Genomic DNA, 24,941 nt, shown 5'->3' with positions numbered 1-24,941 from the left:
ATTTTGCAAAAATGTTACAGTTTGATAATTTTCAGAATTTTCAGCCAATCAGAAAACAGCATGTTTGCTGCCTCTTCCATCATCAGGGCGGGTGGGGCATCGGTATGTCAAAACATTAAACTAGGATTTTATAAAATAAATTATCTTTCTTGTATCTCCTCCTCCTTCTGCGCATGTGCAGCATCTTTGGTTACTATGGAAACAGTTCTTCGTAATCAGCTATGCAACATGTGGTGCTTCTTTGCTTTGGTTACTATGGAAATCGAAATTTTCGCCACGGTGATATGTAAAATACTTGCTTCTGATTGGCTAAAATATCCAAACTTTGCAAATTTTAAAGGCTAATAACTTTTTAATTCTGGATTTATAGGAAAAATGAATTTCATTTTCATAATTAATATACAAAACTTAATCCAAATTTGAAAATAATTGGAACAAAATTGTAAACAGTGACGAAAACCACAAAGATCTGGTTGGACCCTCAATTTAGGAAGTTGATAGAAGTAAATGGGACAGGACCCAAGACTGTGGGTGGGTGACGGTTACAAAAGTTTCTGGGGAATGAGTGAAGAGAAAGGAGTAGGTAGTAAGTCTAAAGAATGGGTAGCATTAAAGGATGGATGTGGGTGGAAGAAAACTAGTGATGCCTGTGTTCAGGAAATAGTGGGAGGAGGAAATGACACAGTGCAGAGCAAAGTGGAAGAATGCAACAGAATAGTAATTATGGTAAAGTAGACAGGAGAAGGATGAAAGGGAGAGGGGATGTGGTTGAGTATGTTGCAGGGGTACTGGGGAGAGAGAGAGAGGTACACGTAGTGCATGAAGAGAGTGAGAGATGTATGGCAATGGCAGAGAAGAGATAGTTAAGTGACTCAATTGGTGACAATATGAGAGTGGGTGGAGGGAAGAGTGTTTATGGATGAAGAGGGAAAGATAACAAATGAAATGGTTCTGGCTAATAAGAAAAGGAAGTGGTATCAAAGAAGAGCTATAATTAGAAAGATGAGGGCGGTAGAGGTGTCTGACTGGCTCCCATGCCAGTAGCACGTAAAATGCACCATCTGAAATGGTTGATGCCAGTACCCCCTGACTGGCTCCTGTGACGGTGGCACGTAAAAAACACTATCCAAATGTGATTGATTGGTTCCTGTGCTGGTGGCACATAAAAAACACTATCCGAACATGATTGATTGGCTCGTGTGCCAATGACACATAAAAAGCACCCACTACACTCTCGGGGTGGTTGGCTTTAAGAAGGGCATCCACCTGTAGAAACCTTGCCAGTCCTCAGTCAAACCTTCCAACCCATGCCTGCATGGAAAGCAGAAGTTAAACAATGGTGATGATGATGATGATATGTATGTATGTGTCTGTGTATGAATTTGAAGTTTAGGTTAGTTAAAATATGTTTGTGACATGTTTCAACTTCTAATGGCAAATTCACTGCAGTAACCATGGAGATAAAAAAATTCTCTTTTATGGTAAAAGGTGTAGAATTTTTTTCTCTACGGTAACTGCAGTGAATTTGCCTTTAGAAGTTGAAACATGTCACAAACATATTTTAACTAACCTAAACTTCACTTATGCCCAATCACTGCTTGGTCGTGATAATGCTGATAGATATATGCATGTGTGTGTGTGTGTTAATGTTCGTTTTCATGTTGTAATGTAAACAATTTTCACATTAAACTGAAGGATTACTTAAAGCATTTGGTAGAGCACAACTTTATTATTCTTCAATAAATATATATATATATATATATTGATATCCAACATGACTCCCATCTCTTTCTCACACAGATACCAATATGAATCTCCCAGATCCAATTTTTCTGCTATATTTCTTTCTTAAGTTCCTCGTATTATGGTTTGTTTCCTTCCTGCACTGAAGAGTATGTTGATATTTAATTAATTTGATTTAATTCAATCATGAATTTATATTATTATTATATCTATGTATCATCATCGTCATCGTCGTCGTTTAACATCCGCTTTCCATGCTGACATATTTGGATGGTTTAGCTAGAACTAGCAAGCTGGAGGGCTGCATCGGGTTCCAGTCGTAGTTTTTATGGTGGGGATGCCCTTCATAATACTAATCACTTTACAGAGTGTGTTGGGTGCATTTTTATGTGGCATCAGTACTCACAGAGGAAGCTACAAGTGGAAGGATAACAACCAGCCTCAGCAGTCCTCGTGTGGAAACTTTGAGAAATTGCACATCACTCCTTGGTCATCACCATAGAATTGAGAATGCTCAGTTGATAATGTGTAAGTGATCAAGTGTCGAACGAAACAATTTTGTTTATTGTCACACATGGCAAGGTGCCTTATCATGTGAAATTCATTTGAGAGCTAAAACTTAACATCACACAAAAATTATACCGTAGTGCATATCTCCATACATTAGTTAAGAGAGAGCTCAGTGCACAAGACAAGACCATAATTAGTGTAATCTAGTGGCACAAAAATATATATCTAGACATTTATATATTAAAAATCAATATGAACTTTTAATACGCCCCATACCAATTATGCTTTTGTCATTAAAAATGACTCATCATTAGAGAAGTGAGAAAGAGAGAGAGAGATGCTAATCGCAGCAGTCTTCTCTTGGAGGTGAAAAGTTTTAGAAAATCCATAAAGCTATACTGTCATCACGGTGGAACTCGGAAGAATATTTGATCAATAACTTGTAATTGATGAAGAGGGGTTTTCGAACTGAATAGTTTTGTTTACCTTCAAAGACAAATGTAAATGAAATGTGTATTTAATGTCTATATTTGTTCATTTCTAAATTTTTATGTCACACAATACAATATATATGTATATTTGTGTATGTTTGTGTAGGTCTTCCTCTTATTGCACAAACATTGCAGTCATAAAAATTTCCTGTTAAGCTGAGATTCTGTAACGTGAAACATATTTTCTCTTTGACTTCCATGTAGCATGGAAGCATTGAGAAAATGAGTTTCCCATAAGACACAAACATGATGAGGCATCTCTTCAAATCTTCATGCCACTTCAACTGGAGGCAAACTACAAGAAAAGCATTTAATATAATCCTTTGGGTTGTGAATGGTGACTTAGAGTCAAGATCAATCCTTCGCAAATGATTAGACATGGGTCTACTCTCACTTCTCGTTTCTGGTATGTTAACCCTTTTGTTACCAACCCGGCTGAAACCAGTTCTGGTTCTGAGTACAAATGACTTGTTTTCATAAGTTTTGAATTAAAACCTTCCACCAAATCTTAGTCACAATTTATGTTCCTAACACCAGCTGAATGATAACTAAGTTATTTTACTAAATTCTTTGTTGTATTTAAAGAATTGCAAGAAATACAGAGCATCTCAACAGAAATACAGTAACGAAAGGGTTAACCCCTTATCAGTTAAACCCACCATATCTGGCCTGGTTATTCTACTCGTTTTATGCTCAAACTGACTAGGTTCAAGTCTCTCACACACCTTACAATGTCATTCTAAAAATAAACAGTCACAACATTGAAATCTCAAAGCTATGAGGTAATGCAAGATAAATTCAAAACAATGGGAATGGATAAGCATTATATTTGACAGAGTAATCTGAATGCCAAAGGGTTAAGAGAAAATGATCAGAACAAGACCTGGTTGTTTGACTGGAGACTTTACAGAATCTAACCTGGCAACTCAGTGTTAAACTCTCCTTTTCAGTTTTCCATGAATTAATAGAATAAGCTAATATATTACAGGTTGATAAAAAATCAGCTGTCCCTTCTTTGTAGAAGTTTACCCTTTACACCATAAAAAATGTCACTATTTTAACGTTGTAAAGGCCAGCAAATTGGCAACAATGCTAGAGCGTGATAATAAATCTATTATGGTAGTTAGTTTCATCTCTTTCTGTTCCGAGTTCTATTCTTGCTTGAATCCACTTTGCCTTTCATCTCTTCGGAATTGATAAATTAACCACCAGTAATAAACTGGTAGTTAATTAAATCAACTATGCCTTTTCCTTTACAAAAATCGACCTTGTGCCAGGCCAAACAAAATCAATATTTTGCTTTGTAATTGATAATTGTTGCCATTAGTACATCATTTGGAATTATTGAATTCTATTCAATACTTCCTTTGGCTACACATTAGCTGCATCCCTCTAATTCGCTTTCATGTTCGTTTTTCGCTTTTTCTTTTCTTTTCTTTTTTTTTCAATTTTTTTTTTCTTTTTAATTTCCAGAAAATCAAACGGTTGACTGCTGAGCTCCATCTTTTAGACACAGCCGATGAAATTAAGAACAATCACACAATCTTCGTTGACACAGAAGCTGATGGTGAGATGCTCTCTGATTTTCTACAATTAGATATTTAATAATTAGAGAAAAAAATCCTGCCTTTTTAATAGTTTGATCAATATCATCAATATTTTCATTAGCTTTTTTGTTGGGTTTTTTTTTTTTTTTAAGGTATTGGTTAGTTTGCACTATTTCCACCACCGTTGCCATTACACGCACTCTCCACCCCCCACCCCCACCCCCCAGAGAACACGTTTGCTATACTTCGTCTGTTCATTTCACTCAAGAATTGTATGGCTTCATTAAAACCTGCCATCAAGTTTCCTCCTCTCATACTAACTTGAAGATACTTCCTCCTCGCGGCAGCCTTTAAAATTGCAAAGTACAGAGAGGCCCCTTTACCCATTCAAGAAAACATCAAAGAAGTTAGAGAGAGAATGTTACAGTCTGGTTGAGCTGTTACTGATTCGGGTTGCGACACTTGGTGTTAGAGACTGAAAGCAATATGAAGGGCAGAAACTACAATCCTCTGCATCTCCCGTTGAGACAGCATAACAACAACAGCAACAACATCAATAATGATAATATATTTATTGTTGAAATATGTCTGTATAATTACATTTCTGTATATCTGCAATGAGGTGTTTTTCTGTAAAGATAATTGCATTGCTAGAGATAATTACGTTTCTTCGTAGTTGATTACATTTCTCTATTTTTTTAGATGAATTTTTGCAAAGTAGCTGAGTGATAATTGAGATAGCTAAATCAGTCAGGTATGAAATGGATAAAGGGTTCAAATCCGGTCAATGGCATGGATATCTCTGTGGCCAATACACTTATTTCAACAACCCAGCTAACCAAAATTTGCTGTAGGTCATTTCCAAAAAGTTACAAGCTCTCCTTTGGCAGATCTGTTTCTTATTTGCTCAATTCTATGAAAACCTAAGAGGAATACTGGTAGTCTGCAAGCTTTCATGAAGATATGAGAATTCCGTTTTTTTAACCCTGTCCATATAATTATGCTAAACTAAATTGAGTGGGGGAGGTTGTTGGAGCATTAATTTTCACAGTTGGACGTCCTTACAGACATTAACCAGTCAACTGTTAAGCAAGATTGAAACCCAATTTATCAGTTCAGCAACATAAGGCAAAGAGAATTAGAATTGTGTGGTTTTTTCCCAGAGGCGTGACATTGTAGCTATGGTAAGGTCTCTCTCTTAAGTCAGAAGTTTTTTTTACCTTAACCCCATTGCCACTGCAGCCTCATGTTTAAGCATACGTAGAAATATAGCTTTCGCAGACATGTAAAGATTCTCAATTTAAATTTTATTGATTTCTTACAGAGACATAACATCTTTGAAGAATGGGTCAGATCACATGAGACTGCATAACATCTGTGACTTTCTGCAGATCTTCATTAAAAGCAGTATTGTTATTGATGATGCAGTGAGCTCAAGTTTCTTAATTCGGAAGATTATAGAGCTTCTTATAGAAATTCATCTCAAATCTAGCCAAAATAAGATTCATAGAATAAGATTGTATGGTGGGCGAGCTGGCAGAATCGTTAGCACACCCAGCGAAATATTTAGCGATATTTCATCTGTCGCTACATTCTGAGTTCAAATTCCACCGAAGTCGACTTTGCCTTTCATTCCTTTCAGGGTCGATAAATTAAGTACCAGTTAAACACTGGGGTCGATGTAATCGACTTAACTCCTTTGTCTGTCCTTGTTTGTCCCCTCTATGTTTAGCCCCTTGTGGGCAATAAAGAAATAAGAATAAGATTGTATGGTGTGGAGAGAATTGAATTTTAACATTTTGGTCTGGTTCTCTTTGAAGAAATGAGAAGTGTAAGAGTCTTTAAAAAGAAAGGCAAAAATTTATGTGACCTTTTGACCAGAAGCGCTCCCAGTCATCCCCAATCATGTTCAACTCAGAGCCTTTTAAATAATTCCTTGCCAGAGGACACACCTTTTCTTTTGTCCTTCATAGTCCTAATTGACACAAAATCATACTTTCTCATCAATGATGACTTCAACTGGTCTACCACAACCTGCACTTTCAGGCTTGCAGTGTACAGGGTATTAAGTAAGTGCTCGTTAACTACCTGTGAGAAAGGAATTGAAGCCTTTTTTTACAAATTTCAATTGTTCTTTTAGTCAAACTAAAGCAAGCATTAAATTGCAAAGTGGTGGCTTTTGTAATGTTTTAAACTCCTGAGCAATAGAGGGGACAATCTGTAGTCCAGTATCTCAACCATACAGTCATTGTGCTTCCATGTTTAGTAGCACTAGTAATATACAGGAGTTGATTCCAGTCGGTGTTCCCCCTTCACTTCTCTCTTGGAAACATTCACTTTGTGCCTAGTGGAAATAAATCAATACCGTTGACATTGATATCAAATGGCAGCTGTGTGCGACATGTGCAACCATAGCAGAAAGTAGAAGCATTAAGGCAAGCTTGGGAGATTTTCTTTGGGAGCAACTTAAGCTGCTGACTGTCAATTTGAAATACATCTGTTTCTTGATCTCAATTTGCAAAGTATGTTTAACTCTCAGACGTCTCCTCGCCACCATCTTCATTTAACTTAAGCACAGCTTGTTTAGCACAGTTTCTCTTAATCATTCGATTGCAAGAAAAACTTGAAACTCCTCCTCCTCCTTTTCTTCTTATTCATCTCGTTGTTGTTGTTGTTGTTTTTCTTCCTATTATTCCTTTCTCCTTCCAAACTTCTCCCCTCTTCGGTTTCTTCTTCTCTGTTTCCAACAGTCGTCATCTCTTAAAAATCTTTATTTCTTGTTCTGTGAAGAAACCAGATGTCAAGCATAAGATTTATTTTAATTGGAAGTCTTATCCTCATGATAAGAATATTATTTTCTGGTTCATGGAAAAATGGTTGTTATAGGATGCTTTTTCACATGCACACACACACACACACACACACACTCATATATATATTGACAGATAAATGCGCAGCTATTGCTGCTCCTCCTGTTATTACTACTGCTACATCTAAGGCAGTGAGCTGGCAGACTCATTAGCGCGTCAGACAAAATGCTTGGCAACATTTCATCTCTCTTTACATTCTGAGTTCAAATTCACTGAGGTCAACTTTGCCTTTCATATTTTCAGGGTCGATAAAATAAGTGCCAGTTAAGGAGTACTGGGGTCAGTGTAATCCACTTACCCACTCCCTTTCCCAAAATTGCTGGCCTTGTGCCAAAATTTGAAACCATTATCACTACTGCATTTCTTGTTGTAGCTACAACTGATACAACCATTAATATTTCTGCAGTGGTTGCTATTGTGGTCTTTCTTTCAATTGTTTCTTCTTTGGTGCATAGGTTTTGCTTTTTTTCTGGGATTTGTACCCAGCACAACGAACCAACAAAATACTTGTCAACTGTTCTGTATCCTAGCCCTACATCATGCCAGTATAGAAAACGGACATTAAATGATGATGATATATATACACACACATATATATATATATATATATATATATATATTTGTTTTGCAAGATTTGTGATGTGAAATCGTGTGTTGAAACAGATGTTGTTGTACTTGGGGATGGTCATATTGCCAGTTTAGCCAATAAAAACACACGCACTGTATATTTGGTGTTAATTTGCTTCAGCTTTATATTACATTACATTACATTAATCCTATTTCGGCCAGAGTTCTTTCGTCACACTTCTGTGACCTCATCATATTGACTAAACTGACAATATGACCATCCCCAAGTATATATATATATATATATATATATATATATATATATATCTCAGTGGTGACTCCAGCACCCAGGCTGTTTGTACTTTTGGGTCAATGACATCCTTGTGAATGGATTAATAGATGGATACTATATGGAAGTCTATATGATTTTTTTTTTTTCTTGTAAAGTGATAATTTTATTTCTGAATATTCGTTTTTATAAAGTTTTGTCTGCATTTCTTCACAGTGAAAAAGTTTGATGCTGCTGAACATTTCCATACGCACCCATTACTTGTTAATCGAAGACACAACAGAATAAAGACTGACCAGTTGCAGCAGATGGACATTGGTGCTACTTTAGACGAGCAAACAGTTGAGGTATGTGGCATTTATATCATCAGATCTCTATTTGTTCAGATTACCATCCAACCTGTGCCAGCATAGAAAATGGATGTTAAATAACAATGGTCATGATTTCAAATCCTGTTGGCGTCTACTTTGTGCTTCTCAACTTCAGGGACAAAACCATTATCAGGGATCTCCTGTTGTTTGCATATCAACTAAGACTTTCTGCTTTAATATTTCCAGCATAGCACCAATTACTAATCAAGACAATAGAGTAGTGGAATGGTCAGAAAGGTGTATGATATTTAGTTCTGTATTGTTATCTTCTTGGGTTCAGTTTCCGCTGAAGTTCTCTGTGCCTGTCTTCCTTCCTTGGTTGATATCAATGTTTATAACAAGAGGAGGGAGAAAGTTCAGAGAGCTTTTACCTCTGTTGGCAAACAAAGCTCTCTCTCTCTCACTCTGGAAAGTGGTTGGCATTCAGGAAGAGCATCCAGCTGTAGAAACCATTCCAAAGCAGACAATGGAACGTGGTGTGGCCCCTGGCCTTGCCAGCTCTGGTCAAACTGTCCAACCCATGCCAGCATGGAAAATGGATGTTAAACGACGATGATAAACCTGCTACTGGACTGGCTCCCATGCAGGTAGCACGTAAAAACACCTTTGAGCGTAGTCGTTGCTAGAACTGCCTGACTGGCCCTCGTGCCGGTGGCACATAAAAGCACCCACTACACTCTCGGAGTGGTTGGTGTTAGGAAGGGCATCCAGCCGTAGAAACATTGCCAGATCAGATTAGAGCCTGGTGCAGCCTTCTGGCTCACCAGTCCTCAGTCAAACTGTCCAACCTATGCCAGCATGGAAAGCGGACGTTAAACAACAATGATGATGATGATGATGATGATGTGACTTCACATTCCATGAATTAGCAGGCAAGTACTTTAACCACTACAGTTTACAAACCACAAAAAAGCTTTCCTTTTTCTTTTCACAGTTGAGCGGAGTTTCATGTAAAAAAAGAAAATAAATAAAAAGATAAACACCTGTTTTATGGCTTACAAACATATTTCCCTAGTGTTAGTTTGGGAAATAAATCACTGAAAATAAATGTCTCTTTTATTTGTCTGCTGCACCAGTTTGTTGACACTTCATATCCTAAGATGCGATTGACCTGTCATCTTTCTGTCAGCTGTAAGGCAAACCATCTTTCTGTCCGTCGTGATATGCTGCTAGTCCTGAGAAAATTTCATATGTACAAATATGGATTTTGAACAGTACAATTTTTGGTCAATGAGGCATTTCTACGATACTTAAGTGTAAATACTCAAAACCAAATATCAGCCTCATTCATCATCATCATCATCATCATTGTTTAACATCCATTTTCCATGCTGGCATGGGTTTGATTGGGGACTGGCAAGCCAGGAGGCCACACCAAGCTCCAATCTGATTTGGCAGTGTTTCTACAGCTGGATGCCCTTCCTAACACCAACCACTCCGAGAGTCTAGTGGGCACTTTTTACGTGTCACCAGCACGGGAGCCAGTCAGGTGGTATCGGCCATGTTCGGGTGGTGCTTTTTATGTGCCACCTGCACGGGGGAAGCCAGTCAGGCGATATATACATACATGCACACACACATACATACATACATACATACATACATATAAGCCTGATGCTAGGTTAAAGGTGTATCAGGTGATCACCTAAGGCACCACACTAATAAGCTGAGCAACTTGGACAAAAATTCTTATTTCATCTTTAAATCAAGGATTTTCAAAAAGGAAGAAAAAAATTGTAAGAAATATTGTCAGTGAATGGCAAATTGGTAGAACTTCAGCGAAAATGCCATTCAAATTTAGTGAATTCCTTTTACATTTAGTTCAAATTATTTGGCACTCAACCACATTTACCATAATAATGATTTCTAATACAGTCTTAAATGAACAATTTAACCAACTAATCTCCCCCTCCCCTCAAAGTTGCTGGCTTTATGCCTAAATTAAGAACTATTAGTATTGGTGGTGATGGTAAGGAGAATGCAACATGTTTGACTTTTTCTCTTGCAATGTGACCAGCTGCAAAGCTGGTTCCTAGAAAAGTCTTGTACATGCAACCTGCCAAAGGAACATGGAGCCTGTAATAGACACAATCTAACTAAAACTCAGCATATCTGTAAGGAAGAGGTGAGGGTCAGTCTACCTTTTCTTTTCTAATATATAAATTTGTTTATGTATGGAATAGTCAGATCTATTAATTAACCAGGAATCCTGTCATGCTACAAACAAGAAATCTGTGTAAAACATGGATGGCACTTGAGGTAAATAGTCTTATAAGAAATATACAATATGAAGTCTGTTGTTGCAACAGGTCTAAACATTACAAATTATTTTATTGAAGAGGTGTTTAATCTAGAATGTTACAGTTGGGATTTGCTCCACGGTTTCCAATCAGATCTGTATGCCATAAGTCTTAAATATATTAGGCTTTATGTGACCTGTCAGAAATAGCAGCTAAACCTCCCTGAAATTATACTCACCTTCTTAAAAGAAGGATACATTGTATAATATAATCCTAAACATTTTTGACCTTAGGTCAGCTTAATCAAAACTGACCAGCAATAAGATATGTTTGTTAATAAGCTTTAATGTAATCAGTTGATTTACTCATTGAACTTTTAAAATCACCTTCAAAAGAAACAGTTTGCATTCTTTAAATTGGAGAATAAATATATCAAACCCTGAACTTGATGTCCCCCAATAAAAATCATAGAACCGTTGTTAGGCACTTGAGTTCAGCAGAAACCTTTTCAGTTCTTGCTTGTTTAGGTTTGTCTTTTAAGTGTTATGGGTCAGGCAATAGGTCTGCTCGTTCAGAACTGATTGTAACAGTTCCATGACAATAAATGTATTCCATATTCCACTAATATAACCAAATGTCAAGATTTGTATACTCCTTTTGACTAGTGTTATGTTCTAAGAGAAAGACACCGTTGTGAAGTAGTCGAAGTTGGTAACACAAGTTGTAGCAGTTGCAGCAGAACTTTTAACACAAATCAATAATGTTAACATGAGTAAATCTGTTCAGGTAGGGCAGACCAGGTGAACCAGCTATTGGTGGTGGGTGGTGAGGGGTATGCGGTTCTGTACGGACAGAAAGTTTCCGACGCTAACAGTATTGGCAGTTGTTAAGCAATCTTGGATTAGACCAAAGAAATCAAAAGGACAATCAATATGTTTTCATATCTTAGACACTGTGCTGAAGATTCCTGGGTTTACCTACAAATTCCCAGACAATTTAAACTTCTTGCATATCATCATCATCATCATCATTATCATTATCATCATCATCATCATTATTTTGTTGTTGTTGTTAGGAAAGAATACAGATGCCAAATTGTTTCTTTTCATTCATGATTTGAGAGAAATTTGGTTGTTATTGGTATTTTTATTGAATGCCATTGCTGTTATTGTTGTTATTGTTGTTGCTCTTGTTGTCATTGTTATTCGTAATGCAATCTTCTAACTCTGTTATAGTCTTTCTTCTCTTTTATCTTAAGAGCAAAGAAGAATCGGTTAAATTCTTATTGTGGTCACCAGTTATTACGTTGTGACTCGACTTCTCTTGTTTCATATGTAATATTTGTGGTTTTCCTCTTATTTTTCTCTCTCCTTCTCTCTCTCTCTCTCTCTCTCTCTCTCTCATAGGTATGTGTGTGTGATCGTGTTGGACTGTGTCTATATACATATATCTATGCATATGAGCACCCACACACACACATGTATATATAATCATAGTTTAGCTTTTTACTTGTTTTATGTAAGGGTAGGGGGGGGAGCTGAGGCTGTCCCCCACCCCCACTCTTTTTTTTTTTCTAATTTATCATATATTTATAACATGCACTTTCACATGTGTATGTGTGTAGAAAGATGTGTGCATATATATTTAGATATATGCATGTAAATGTTTGTGTGTGTGTGTGTGTGTGTGAATCTCATTCAGTCACTCTCTTTACCCCACCCACCACCTCCTCCTTTTCATCACCTCCTCCATCTATTATTCAGCCAGTCTCAGAATTTTTGTTAGATATTTTTCAGTTAACCTTCATTGTTGTTATACCTCGCTTTGTTAGAGGTGGCTGTGTTGGCAGTGGTGGTGGTGGTGGTGGTGGTGGCAGCAGTGGCAGTGGTGGTGGTGGTAGCAATGGTCTAGTGTTGGTGCTGACAATGATAGTGCAGATGACGACGACGATGATGATGATGATGGTGCTGTCAGTTATGTTGGCGGCAGAAATGAAAGTCTCATGACAACAAGCAGTAAAGGGGAAATATGAGCAATTATAGCTGATTCTGCTTTATGATTATCACTCTCCATCCATTTGCCTTGTCTTCTTCTTTCTAATCCTTCTCTCCTTACATTTTTCTCTTGCTCTTCTGCACTTCCCCTTCCTCCCCCCTGCTTCTATGCTACCATATTTTCTACCATATTTCACACAGAATTTCCCGACCACCTTCGTGACAAATCAGGAAGAAATCAGCACCTTCAAACATATACTAAAGCTGTGAAAAGACTTTATTTTTGTTAGTAGTTGTAGTTTTTATTTTGTTATGTTTCTTTCTCTCTCTCTCTCCTACTTTCACTTTCTCTCCTACTTTCACTTTCGATATGTGTTCTTTTGTTGTTTTTCTTTCTTCTTTTTTTTTTAATATCCTACTTCTGTTCAGATGTATTCATATATGAAAGAAGTGCATATTGCAAGAAAACATACACATATGCACACATACACAACATATACAGAGTAAAAATTATTATATAAAAACATTAAAAACAAAACAATAACAAGTGTCTTTGACAAAAAAATGTAAATAAATGGTGGCAAATAACAAAGAGAAATATCCTTTTAAATCATAACTTTTATACAAGTTTCTGCTCTCTCTGCTTGCCACTGACAACTGCCAGAACTAATCTCAATGTTGGTTCTATGTTAGAAGAGATTGTGCTTTCTATTATTTTGTTTATTTATTCTTTTATCCTCTGCAACTCACTTCCTTTATTTTGATTTTTGCTATTTTATCACTTTCACAATTACTGTTATTATTATTCTTTGGCTGCTACAGTTGGTGGCACTGTGACAAATAGTTTTAGACACAGACACACACACACACATCATTCTCTCTCTCTCTCTCTCTCTCTCTCTCTCTCTACCCCACTTCTATCTGTATACCCTTTTTTTAATATCTTTCGCATTCACTCTCTTGTTTCTCATTATTTTGCCTGTACTCCATTTAGCATAGGTTTTGCTGACATACTCCACACTAACTCCTTGTGCTCCTATTTGTGTTGCATCACAGAACTTAGCTTCTAACAATTGCAACACAAACTTCATTAATTTCTACCAACTCTGGTGCACCTTCTCACTCTAGCTATCTCTAAACTACAAACTCTTCTGCTGCTCATGTTTACACAGACTTCATAGAAAAGTAACAATAGGTGGGAGGAGGAGGCTCTGAAAGGGATCTCAAGGAATAGTATCCCTGCCTTCCTGAACTAGTTTTCCATTACATTTCTTAAAAATTGTGGTAGAGGCCTTGGTCTCAGGACCACTCATGTCTAGAAACTGAGGTTGGGGGTAAACAAGGACATGCACTCCGTAGAAAATCCAGCTCCAAAAAGGCCTCATGCTAGTCCCCTGTCAAACCGTCCAACCCATGCCAGCATGGAAAAACGGATGTTAAATGATGGTGATGATATGTATAAATTAATTATTGCGAGGATATAAATACTTCTTAGAGGGATGCTAGCATCCAAGTTCCTCTGTTTTTTCCAGTGTATCAGTGAAATACTAAAAAGATGTTAGCTTCTCACTGATTCAAATGGTTACATTAAAGTGAAATATTATAAATATTAATGAATTGGTAGATATAATTTTGTAAATATTAACATATTCCTCAAATATCATTCTTTGTATCTTCTCATGATTATAATAAAAATGATATATTCATCATCATCATCATCATCATCGTTCAACATCCGTTTTCCATGTTGGCATGGGTTGGAGGGTTTGACTGAGGTCTGGAGAGCCAGCAGCTGCACCAGGCTCCAATCTGATCTGGCAGTGTTTCTACAACTGGATGCCCTTCCTAATGCTAATCACTCCAAGAGTATAGTAGGTGCGTTTTACGTGCCACCGGCATGGGAGCCAGTCAGGCGGGCCTGGCATCGATCACATTCTGATTGTGCTTTTCATGTGCCACCAGCACAGAGGCCAGTCAGGGGGTACCGGTATCGGCCACATTCGGATAGTGCTTTTTACGTGCCACCAGCACAGGAGCCAGTCAGGCAGACCTGGCATCAGCCATATTTGGATTGTGCTTTTTTATGTGCCACTGGCATGGGAGCCAGTAGAATGCAGCTACTATATCATGGTAGGCACATTGGATACATCATAGTCATGTGGTACATGGTAAACAATAACTATGTTTTATAGTTTAAATAATCATCATCATCATCATCGTTTAATGTCCGCTTTCCATGCTAGCTTGGGTTGGACGATTTGACTGAGGACTGGTGAAACCAGATGGCTACACCAGGCTCCAATCTGATTTGGCAGAGTTTCTACGGCTGGATGCCCTTCCTAACGCCAATATAAATTAAAAATTAGTAATTAATTTATTAAAACTAGCAGTTATGACTAAATGACTTAGAAAAATTCTTAAGTAATTAATAAGCTATACTAGCATTCATATTCTCACGAGTAATAATGAAAATTTAAGGATAAATAGTTTTGCTTACTGTTAACTGTATCAAAGGTATTGTTTATCCATTCTAAAGGTTCTTTTGTTTTTCAAATATATTAACGCACACACGAATTCAATAAAAATAATTATGAAACAAAATTGCATATATGCAAGTAACAGTTTTTTTGGGTTTTTTAAGAGCATTAATATACACGTGTGCACACATTTGAATTTGATGCTGAGTCTGACAATGATCACTCAATCCATTGAGATGTGATGCCTTGTTTTCTGTCAGTTTCTCACCCTGACGAAATTTTCAATTCACTGTATTCAAATTACATTTTTAATTTAATTTAATTTGATTATTTGATATTTGAATTAATTGAACATGGAAACAATTACAGGTTATAGGAAGTTGATGTTGTTTGATATTGGATTTGTATTAATAAATTGATGTCTGTCTGTGGATTTCTCCATTTTCTTTACTTATACACACACACACACACACACATATATATAATATAATTAAGATTCAGTTGAATTTGGTAAATTGAGGAAGTTCGGTGTAGTCCACACATTTCAAAATTAGGTGAGCAGAATGTAAGTAAATAACAAGGATGTATAGGTATCTTTGTTACTTATATGTGTCTGTATGTATGTATACATATATATATATATATATATATATATATATATATATATATATAAATGTATGTGTGTTTTTTTCAATGTTTACAAATAACATGGAGAAAATAAATAGTTACCAGGGTAGCAAAAATTCCCACATGTACCAAGAATGTAACAGCTTACCTATATAGGTAGAAACTCCAAGTTTAGGTAAAATGTTTTTATAATATAGATAAATAACATCATTTCTTTATTTATCTATGTATATATATACATATATATATATACATATATATATATATATATATATATATATATATATATATATATATATATATATATATATATATATATATATATACATATATATATATATATATATATATATATATATATATATATATATATATATATATATATATATATATACATATATATATATATATATATATATATATATATATATATATATATACATATATATATATATACATATATATATACATATATATATACATATATATATATACATATATATACATATATATATATATATATATATATATATATATATACATATATATATATACGTATATATATACATATATATACATATATATATCTACATATATATATATATATATATATATATATATATATATATATATATATATATATATATATATGTATATATACATATATATATATATACATATATATATATATATACATATATATATATATATATATATATATATATATATATATATATATATATATATATATATATATATATATATATATATATATATATATATATATATATGAATAATGATAAGGATTATTAAGATGTACCATCTTGAGCGTGACCGTTGCCAGTACCGCCTGACTGGCCTTTGTAGGGTTTTCGAGCGAGATCGTTGCCAGTGCCCCTGGACTGGGTCTTGTGCGGGTGGCACATAAAAGACACCATTTCGAGCGTGGCCGTTTTCGTGCGGGTGACACGTAAAAGCACCCACTACACTCTCTGAGTGGTTGGCATTAGGAAGGGCATCCAGCTGTAGAAACTCTGCCAAATTAGATTGGAGCCTGGTGTTGCCATCCGGTTTCACCAGTCCTCAGTCAAATCGTTCAACCCATGCTAGCATGGAAAGCGGACGTTAAACGATGACGATGATGATGATGGCTTAGCATCACCTTTAATTCATTTTTATATATACAGCTTTATATATATATATGTATATATAATTTTGGCATTGTTATTATGTATTCTGTATATTGTTCTGGAAGTATTTTAGAACTAATATGGCTCAAGACAGATTAGATTTCTATTTTTAGATAAATTTGGAATTTTCACATTTATTCCAAAACATTAGTATTACCAAAAATATTACCTTTTCTTTTTTTTTTTTACTTTTAGTTTACTTTTACTGATATATTTTGTTCTAAATTAGACTAAGTAATGTATTATGTGGGTTTTTCTGAAAATATACATCACCGTTTGCTTCCAACAGTATTGATTTAACAAACTCCTAAAAGATGCCAATTTTACCTGCCAGGTAAGTTGTACTTAAAAGATGAACTATGAAACTATGAAATTATCATAAGAACATGTTGTTGGGGTATGGCTTGAGTGCATAGAAAAGTGCAGTTTTCATATTCACTGTCCATGTGGCAGACACGAAGGGATGGATTTTGCATTTTTTTTTTACTTTATTTTCACTAATTTTTCTTTCCTATTTTATTTTTTTTGGCTTTGCTGTACTTTTTAAAAGTTTTTTTATTTGTTTCCTTTTCATACGCACAGTTTGCGTTCATTTTTTTTTTTCTTTTTTTAAAAAAAATTCTTCATTGAAAATAGTTCTTCTGGAGCCTCTGAGAAAAGTATATAGATGTGAATCTAACCACTTATTCATGCCAAGACATCTTTATTTTTTTTATTTGTTGTTCTTTTTTGTTTACTCCAGTTTTTCAACCTCCTAACAAGCCCACCCTGTATATACAACATATGCTTTACTTTAAAATGCAAACACATTGTAAGGGAGAAAATGTAAGAAATTAACATGTTTATCACTGTAATTTAGGTTTTCATAAACTTAATGCTTTCTCACCCAAACTATGCATACATGCTTTCTACTTAGCTCAGCAACTATACTATTAAAATGACATCCTCTTTTTGTCTTATATGTGACTCTATACAATCTGTCTACTCTATCATTAACCAGTGTTAGAAACGTATAGTGAACCACCACCACCACCAATGCCATCCGTTCCGTCATCACAATGGCGCAGACATTGCAATGAATTGAAAAAGCACTTTATTAAACTATTGCTCATCTCACAATTCTTCTGTCACAGCCTCACCCACTCCTTGAGTCTTATCCATATCTTTGAAATTTTTGCCATTTTTATTTAAGTTTTCTACCTCAGCTTCTGTGTTTACTGACGTTCGTTCGGTCTGAAAAATTTCTTCTGTTTCTCTTTTTTTTTTCTAATCATTGCTTGTGTCTTCCAAAAGCATAAAGAATGATAACAGGAACTAGACATTAATATATATATATATATGCAAACACATATATACACACATATATATACATAGTAATATATATATATAGATAGATAGATAGATAGATAGATACAAACACATATATATACACACACACATATATATATATATATATATATATATATATATACAACACATACACACATATATATACATAATTATATATATATATATATATAGATAGATAGATAGATAGATATAGATATATATATATATATGCACACACACATATATATATACATATACACGCACACACACACACACAGATATATATATATATTTATATGTATATTGGTCAATTTCTCTTTAACCTTGCACATTATATTGTTCCACTTTCTCTGTATCCTGCCATTGTTTTAAATTGATTCAAACCTCCCTGCCTCTAGTTTTCATTTATTTATCCATTTTTTTATTTTGGGGTGGCGGTGGTGGTGGTGGTGGTGGTGGTGGGGTTCTCTACCAAATTATCTTTTTTTTTAACCATTATTTGCTACGTTGTAATACTTCTTTAGGTTCTTCTTAAACATGGTCTTAGACCCTTCTCTCCCCTTTTCAGTTCTACTTGTGACAATTTCGGTTGGCTCTGACTTTTCTATAGAATTTCTAAACTTTCCCAGCCATTTTCTATAAACGTGCATGCAAGTATGTGTATATACTTACAGGTGTGTGTGTGTGTGTGTGTGTGTGTGTGTGTGTATGCACACACACAAACAAACACAATATGCAGGGAAACATTAGCACGCTGGGCAAAATGCTTCATGGTATTTCGTCTGTCTTTATGTTCTGAGTTCAAATTCCACCGAGGTCGACTTTGCCTTACATCCTTTCTAGTCTTTGTCACTAGTCATTGCCTCGGTGAGGCCTAATGTTCAAAGGTCGTGCTTCACCACCTCATCCCAGGTCTTCCTGGGTCTACGTCTTCCACAGTTTCCATCAACCGCTAGGGTTTGACACTATTTCACACAGCTGTCCTCATCCATTCGTACCACATGACCATACCAGCGCAGTTGCCACTCTTGCACACAACATCTGATGCTTCTTAGGACCAACTTTTCTCTCAAAGCACTTACACTCAGCCGAATATGCACACTGGCATTACACATATAATAATATAAATAATATATAAATATATATGCATACATACATATATATGTACATACACATGCATATATGGGCACAACGTAAACAACATGGAATACAAACTTTTTTTTATGAACAAGGAAAGAAACAAATGGAAAACAAGACAAGTGACATTAAAAAAATGACCCTTCATCAGTTGTCAGCTGTTTTTCTACATCGTATTTCAAGTAGTTAATGACATATACATATATATATATATATATAGGAGGGGGCACCAAAATCTTTTAAGCGCTTAGGGCCTCAATGGGTCTTGATCTGGACCTGATGTTTATGCTTTCGAGGTGTATGTATTCTGTGCACTTGCTGCACATTGAGATGATTGTGTGTGTGTGTTATCTGCATGTTTATGTTATACTGTGCTGTGTTACTGACATGTATGTCTGCATTGTCAACATATTTTACTTTGATCAGGTTTGTGTTTCTCAATGTTGTTCAATATATATGTGTGTATGTGTGTGCGCATGTGTATGTGTTTGTTACTCAGATGAATGGAGTGAGTGTGAATGAAGTGTGATGGCTACCATAATTTTTACTAAAGGAATGGAATGTGTGCATGCATGCGTGTGTGTGTATGTGTGTAGAACCTGAAAATATGTTTGGCTGTGTAAAGGTTATGACAAGTTGACAATTTGTTTTCAGTGAAAGGTGTGGTGGTAAAGGTATCAGAAAAAGGGGAAAATATACAAATTGAATTGACGGAAAACCATCATTGAAGAGGTGATAGGTTGATTTTGGAATCTGTTATCTGATAAAATCCATTCTACCTCATTGGTTGTGGGGGTGGTGAGGAGATGAACCGTGCCTCCATTGATAAAGGGAAACTAACAAAATAAGACAGTTGTTTATGAAGTTCATGGAGAGATAAAAGATTATATGGTGTCTCTGATATATCTTCATCATCATCTCTTCACTTTTAGTTGAAGTATTCAGATGGATAGCAGAGAAATAAGGTTTGTTTTTCTTTTTTCTAACTGACATTCCATTTTATTTCTGTTTGCCTGTCTGTTAGTCTATCTATTTATGTTAACTCTATCATCCTCTTTGTTCAACATCCTATCTTTCTAGCACATTTTCTCATAAAATTCTCTAATTCTCTCCCCCAAATTTTATATATTTCTTCGCTACATATTATTTTTTTATATTATTGTCTTATCCTACATTGTTCTAGAGACTCATAATTCCCTCTTTCATATAACTGTTGTATCATTTCCTTTATCTTTCATTCTCCCTGTCTTCTCTACCAATTGTTTGAGAAGATAGAAGGGGTCAGTACAGATATGTGACTTTTCCCTTCCATTTTCCACATTTTTCTACCATTTAGATTTAGGTTAAGTTTTACAGTAAAACATAAAAACCATTTTATGGCATAACTTGTGTCAACTGTTAAATGAAATAGTTCTAAAAGACCCTGAGGATGCTGTGACTTATTCTTCTTCCCCACAACAATGATTCTCCTAATACCCCGCACCTCTACCTGTGCTCCCTCCAACCATGGTTTGGATGCCCTTCCTAATGCCAACCACTACAGTGTGTACGAGGTGCTTATTTTGCACCAATGACACCATTGAGGTCTCCATGTTGGTCACACATCAGCAATCCTTGGGAAAGCAGAGATATTTCTGTATGTTAGATGGGGGTTAAGGTTTGGGGGAATAGGTTGGGGTAGGGCAGGTTCTTGTAGAGGTGTTACCTGGATACTCACATTCAGGAGAGAAAGAGAGAGAGAGAGAAAGTGTGATAGTTATCTCCAAGGAGATAGACATTGGTGATGAGGTGTCCAGGTGGTACCTCAGGTAGCAGGAACAGTAGTGTGTAGAGGAAGTGCCAGGGTGTATGAAGGAAGAGGTAAGGAAAGTAGGTGAGGCAGATGGGGAACATCTGTAAAGTTTTAGTAAGGGTTGAGGGGGAGGGGGATGGAAAGTTGGGGTGGCTACAGGGATGCTAGCAGTTGGGTAGTAGTAATGATGATGGCGTTGACAGGGGTGGGGAGAAAATAGAGGGCATGTTTGGATAGGCTGCAGGAGTGGATTAGAGATAAACAGGTGAAGGGCATGAGGTGAGAGAATTTGGTGGTCCAGGGATTGTATGGGGCGGTAGGGGAGCACTGTAACATATGGGTGGGGAGAACAATATGAATGGATGAAGAATCATTAATAAGTAAGATGATTCTGGTTAGCAAGAGAGGAAATTGGTATCAGGAGGGGGGGGGGGAGTTGCAGTGGATGATATGATGAGGAGTGGGCAGTGTGACTGAATGAGGTATCATTTATATATATATATATATGTATGTATGTATGTATGTATGTATGTATGTATGTATGTATGTATATATATGTGTGTGTGTGTGTATATATAAGAGACCAAAGTGTACTTATGCTGCTATATTTATATAAAAAGGAATACCAAAAATGGGACAAGAACGCAAAACATCCAGATAGACGATACAAATAAACAAGGACGGGTCACTCAGAGTTTTCTTTCTTCAGTCGAGTTCCTAATTATCTTTGCAATTTCCGCTGATTATACTCGAGATTGCTCCAATCTGGCCAGACCCAAGGAAAATCTAAGCTAAGAGCACTAGATTCCTTGGAAGAAAGCAGCGAATGTATGCAAAAGTAAGGACGAAAAACAAAACGGAGAAATGGTACACAAATACAAATGCAAATAACAGGTGTCTTTCGACCCCCACTGGCTTCTGTGCTGGCGGCATGTAAATCGTGGTTGATGCCAGCGCCCTCTGGCCCCTGTGCCAGTGGCATGTAAAAAAGCACCCACTATACTCTCGGAGTGGTTGGCGTTAGGAAGAGCATCCAGCTGTAGAAACATAGCCAGATCAGATTGGAGCCTGGTGCAGCCTTCTGGCTTTCCAAACCCCAGTCAAACCATCCAACCCATGCCAGCATGGAAAACAGACGTTAAATGATGATGATCATCATCATCATCATCGTTTAACGTCCGCTTTCCATGCTAGCATGGGTTGGACGATTTGACTGAGGACTGGTGAAACCGGATGGCAACACCAGGCTCCAGTCTGACTTGGCAGAGTTTCTACAGCTGGATGCCCTTCCTAACGCCAACCACTCAGAGAGTGTAGTGGGTGCTTTTACGTGTCACCCGCACGAAAACGGCCACGCTCGAAATGGTGTCTTTTATGTGCCACCCGCACAAGCCAGTCCAGGGGCACTGGCAACGATCTCGCTCGAAAATCCTACAGGAGCCAGTCAGGCGGTACTGGCAACGGCCACGCTCAAAATGGTGCATCTCATGTGCCACCCGCACAAGAACCAGTCCAGGGGCACTGGCAACGATCTTACTTGGCTTGCCGGGTCTTCTCACGCACAGCCCATTTCCAAAGGTCTCGGTCCGTAGTCATCGCCTCGGTGAGGCCCAATGTACGAAGGTCTTGCCTCACCACCTCAGCCCAGGTCTTCCTGGGCCTACCTCTTCCACGGGTTCCCTCAACTGTTAGGGTGTGGCACTTTTTCACGCAGCTATCCTCCTCCATTCTCACCACATGTCCATACCAGCGCAATCGTCTCTCTTGCACGCCACAACTGATGCTTCTAATGTTCAGCTTTTCTCTCAAGGTTGATGTTTTTTAATTCTGTAAAGGTGCATGGCTGTGGTTAGAGCATCGAGCTTACAATCGCGGGGTTGTGAGTTCGAATCCAGGACCGGGCTGCGTGTTGTGTTCTTGAGTAAGACACTATTTCACATTGCTCCAGTTCACTCAGCTGTAGAAATGAGTTGCGACATCACTGGTGCCAAGCTGTATCGGCCCCTTTGCCTCTCTCTTGGATAACGCTGGTGGCATGGAGAGGGGAGGCTGGTATGCATGGACGACTGCTGGTCTTCCATAAACAACCTTGCCCGGACTTGTGCCTTGGAGGGTGACTTTCTAGGTGCAATCCCATGGTCAGTCATGACTGAAGGGGGTCTCAACTTGTTCTATCAGTGTCTTTTGTCGTACCACTAAGCTACACAAACATAAACAAACCCACACCGGTTGTCTAGCACTGGAGCGGGGACAAGCACAGACACAAAGACACACCTATTCATATGTATACAAACAATGGGCCTCTTTCAGTTTCCATCTACCAAATCCACTCACAAGGCTTTGCTTGGCATGAGACACTTGCCCAAGATGTACACGCTGGGACAGAACCCAGAACCATGTGGTTGAGAAGCAAATTCTTACCACTCAGCCATGAACAATATATGATAATCAAAACAATATTTAAGAATTTTTAAAGAATTGGATTCAATTTTTGTTCAAGAGTTGTTTTTTTTTGTTTTTTTGTTTTTTTCTTCACATACAACTGTAGCTTTTTTCCCAAAACTTTACTTTCAAAACCCTACAAAATATAATCATATGATCCCAAAATACTGAAACAAGAATAATTTTAAGTTAAGCCTTAGTTCTGAGAATGGTCAAACACCAGCACTACCACCCTCGACCCCCACACCCAGCCCACTACCACCCCCGCCTTCCATCAAAGAAATGGAATGAAAGGGAGGTGAAAAATCGAAACCAAAATGACCAGGTAACGTTTCTGTTGATGTAAAAATAAAAGAAATTGACCAAAATCAAAACTGTGATAAAGTGAAATCATGCTAAATGACTTCCCTGTATCCTGAGGGAGACTTGTATGTGTGTGTGTGTGTGTGTGTGTGTGTGTGTATATATATATATATATATGAATACAAATGCACTTATATTTGTGCGTGTGTGTGTATATAATTATATGATGGTATATATATATATATGTATATATATATATATATATATATATATATGTATATGTATATAAAATGTAATATATATTATTTATATAATATAATGTAATATTCTATCAACTTAGTGAATTTTAGATATTGTGTTTTACTTTTTACTTTTAATATTTTCTGTCTGGTTTTGTAGTTGGTTACTATGGTTTATCTCTTTATATTTGGTTTCAGACTTCTAAATGTGACAGACGGAAATAATTCTAAAGTTCCTTTATTTTTCTTCTATTTGTGTGTGTGTGTGTGTGTGTGTGTGTGTGTGTATGCGTGCACATACATACATATCGCTGTTGTTGTTTTTCATCATTTCCATGACTAATTCCCATTTTTAAAAACTCCAATATCTTATACACTCACACACACACATGTACACGTACGCACATACACACAAATACATACATATGCATGTTTGTATGTGTGTGTGTGTGAGTGTATAGTCTCGCCAGAGAAATATTTCATGGAATTTACTCATATTGGTATTGTCGTGTGGTTGAGAAGGAATAAGAAATGACTTGCACACTTCTGTCTGTCATTGTAGAATATTGTGCATTACCATGAAGTTACATTTCTATTTCCCATCTAATTTCACTTTAATTCAAATCTCTTAAAATAGAATTTAGAAAGAAAGAAAAATAACAGAGCTTCTTTCCTTTGTTCACTTTTTCATGTTTTTCACATTTAGTTGCGTTGTTTCTGTGTGCGTGTGTAGCAGGGCTGTATTCATACACACACACACACACACACACACACACACACGCA

The 24,941-nt window shown here is 36.5% G+C and overlaps 1 protein-coding gene across 1 annotated transcript in view; it reads left to right on the top strand.

The window, feature by feature from the left end:
- The window catches only part of LOC106880120 (putative U3 small nucleolar RNA-associated protein 11), a 75,273-nt gene that overhangs the window by 16,687 nt on the left and 33,645 nt on the right, over positions 1-24,941 (top strand). Inside the window, exons 5-6 of the mRNA XM_014929943.3 lie at positions 4,218-4,311; positions 8,234-8,364. Coding sequence (XP_014785429.1) covers positions 4,218-4,311; positions 8,234-8,364 — 225 coding nt within the window. The remainder of the gene's footprint in view (positions 1-4,217; positions 4,312-8,233; positions 8,365-24,941) is intronic.

This window comes from Octopus bimaculoides, chromosome 8 (genome assembly GCF_046866305.1).
Source record: "Octopus bimaculoides isolate indiv1 chromosome 8, ASM4686630v1, whole genome shotgun sequence".
Classification (NCBI taxonomy): Eukaryota; Metazoa; Mollusca; class Cephalopoda; order Octopoda; family Octopodidae; genus Octopus; species Octopus bimaculoides.
This window is presented reverse-complemented; position numbering and strand designations above follow the sequence as displayed.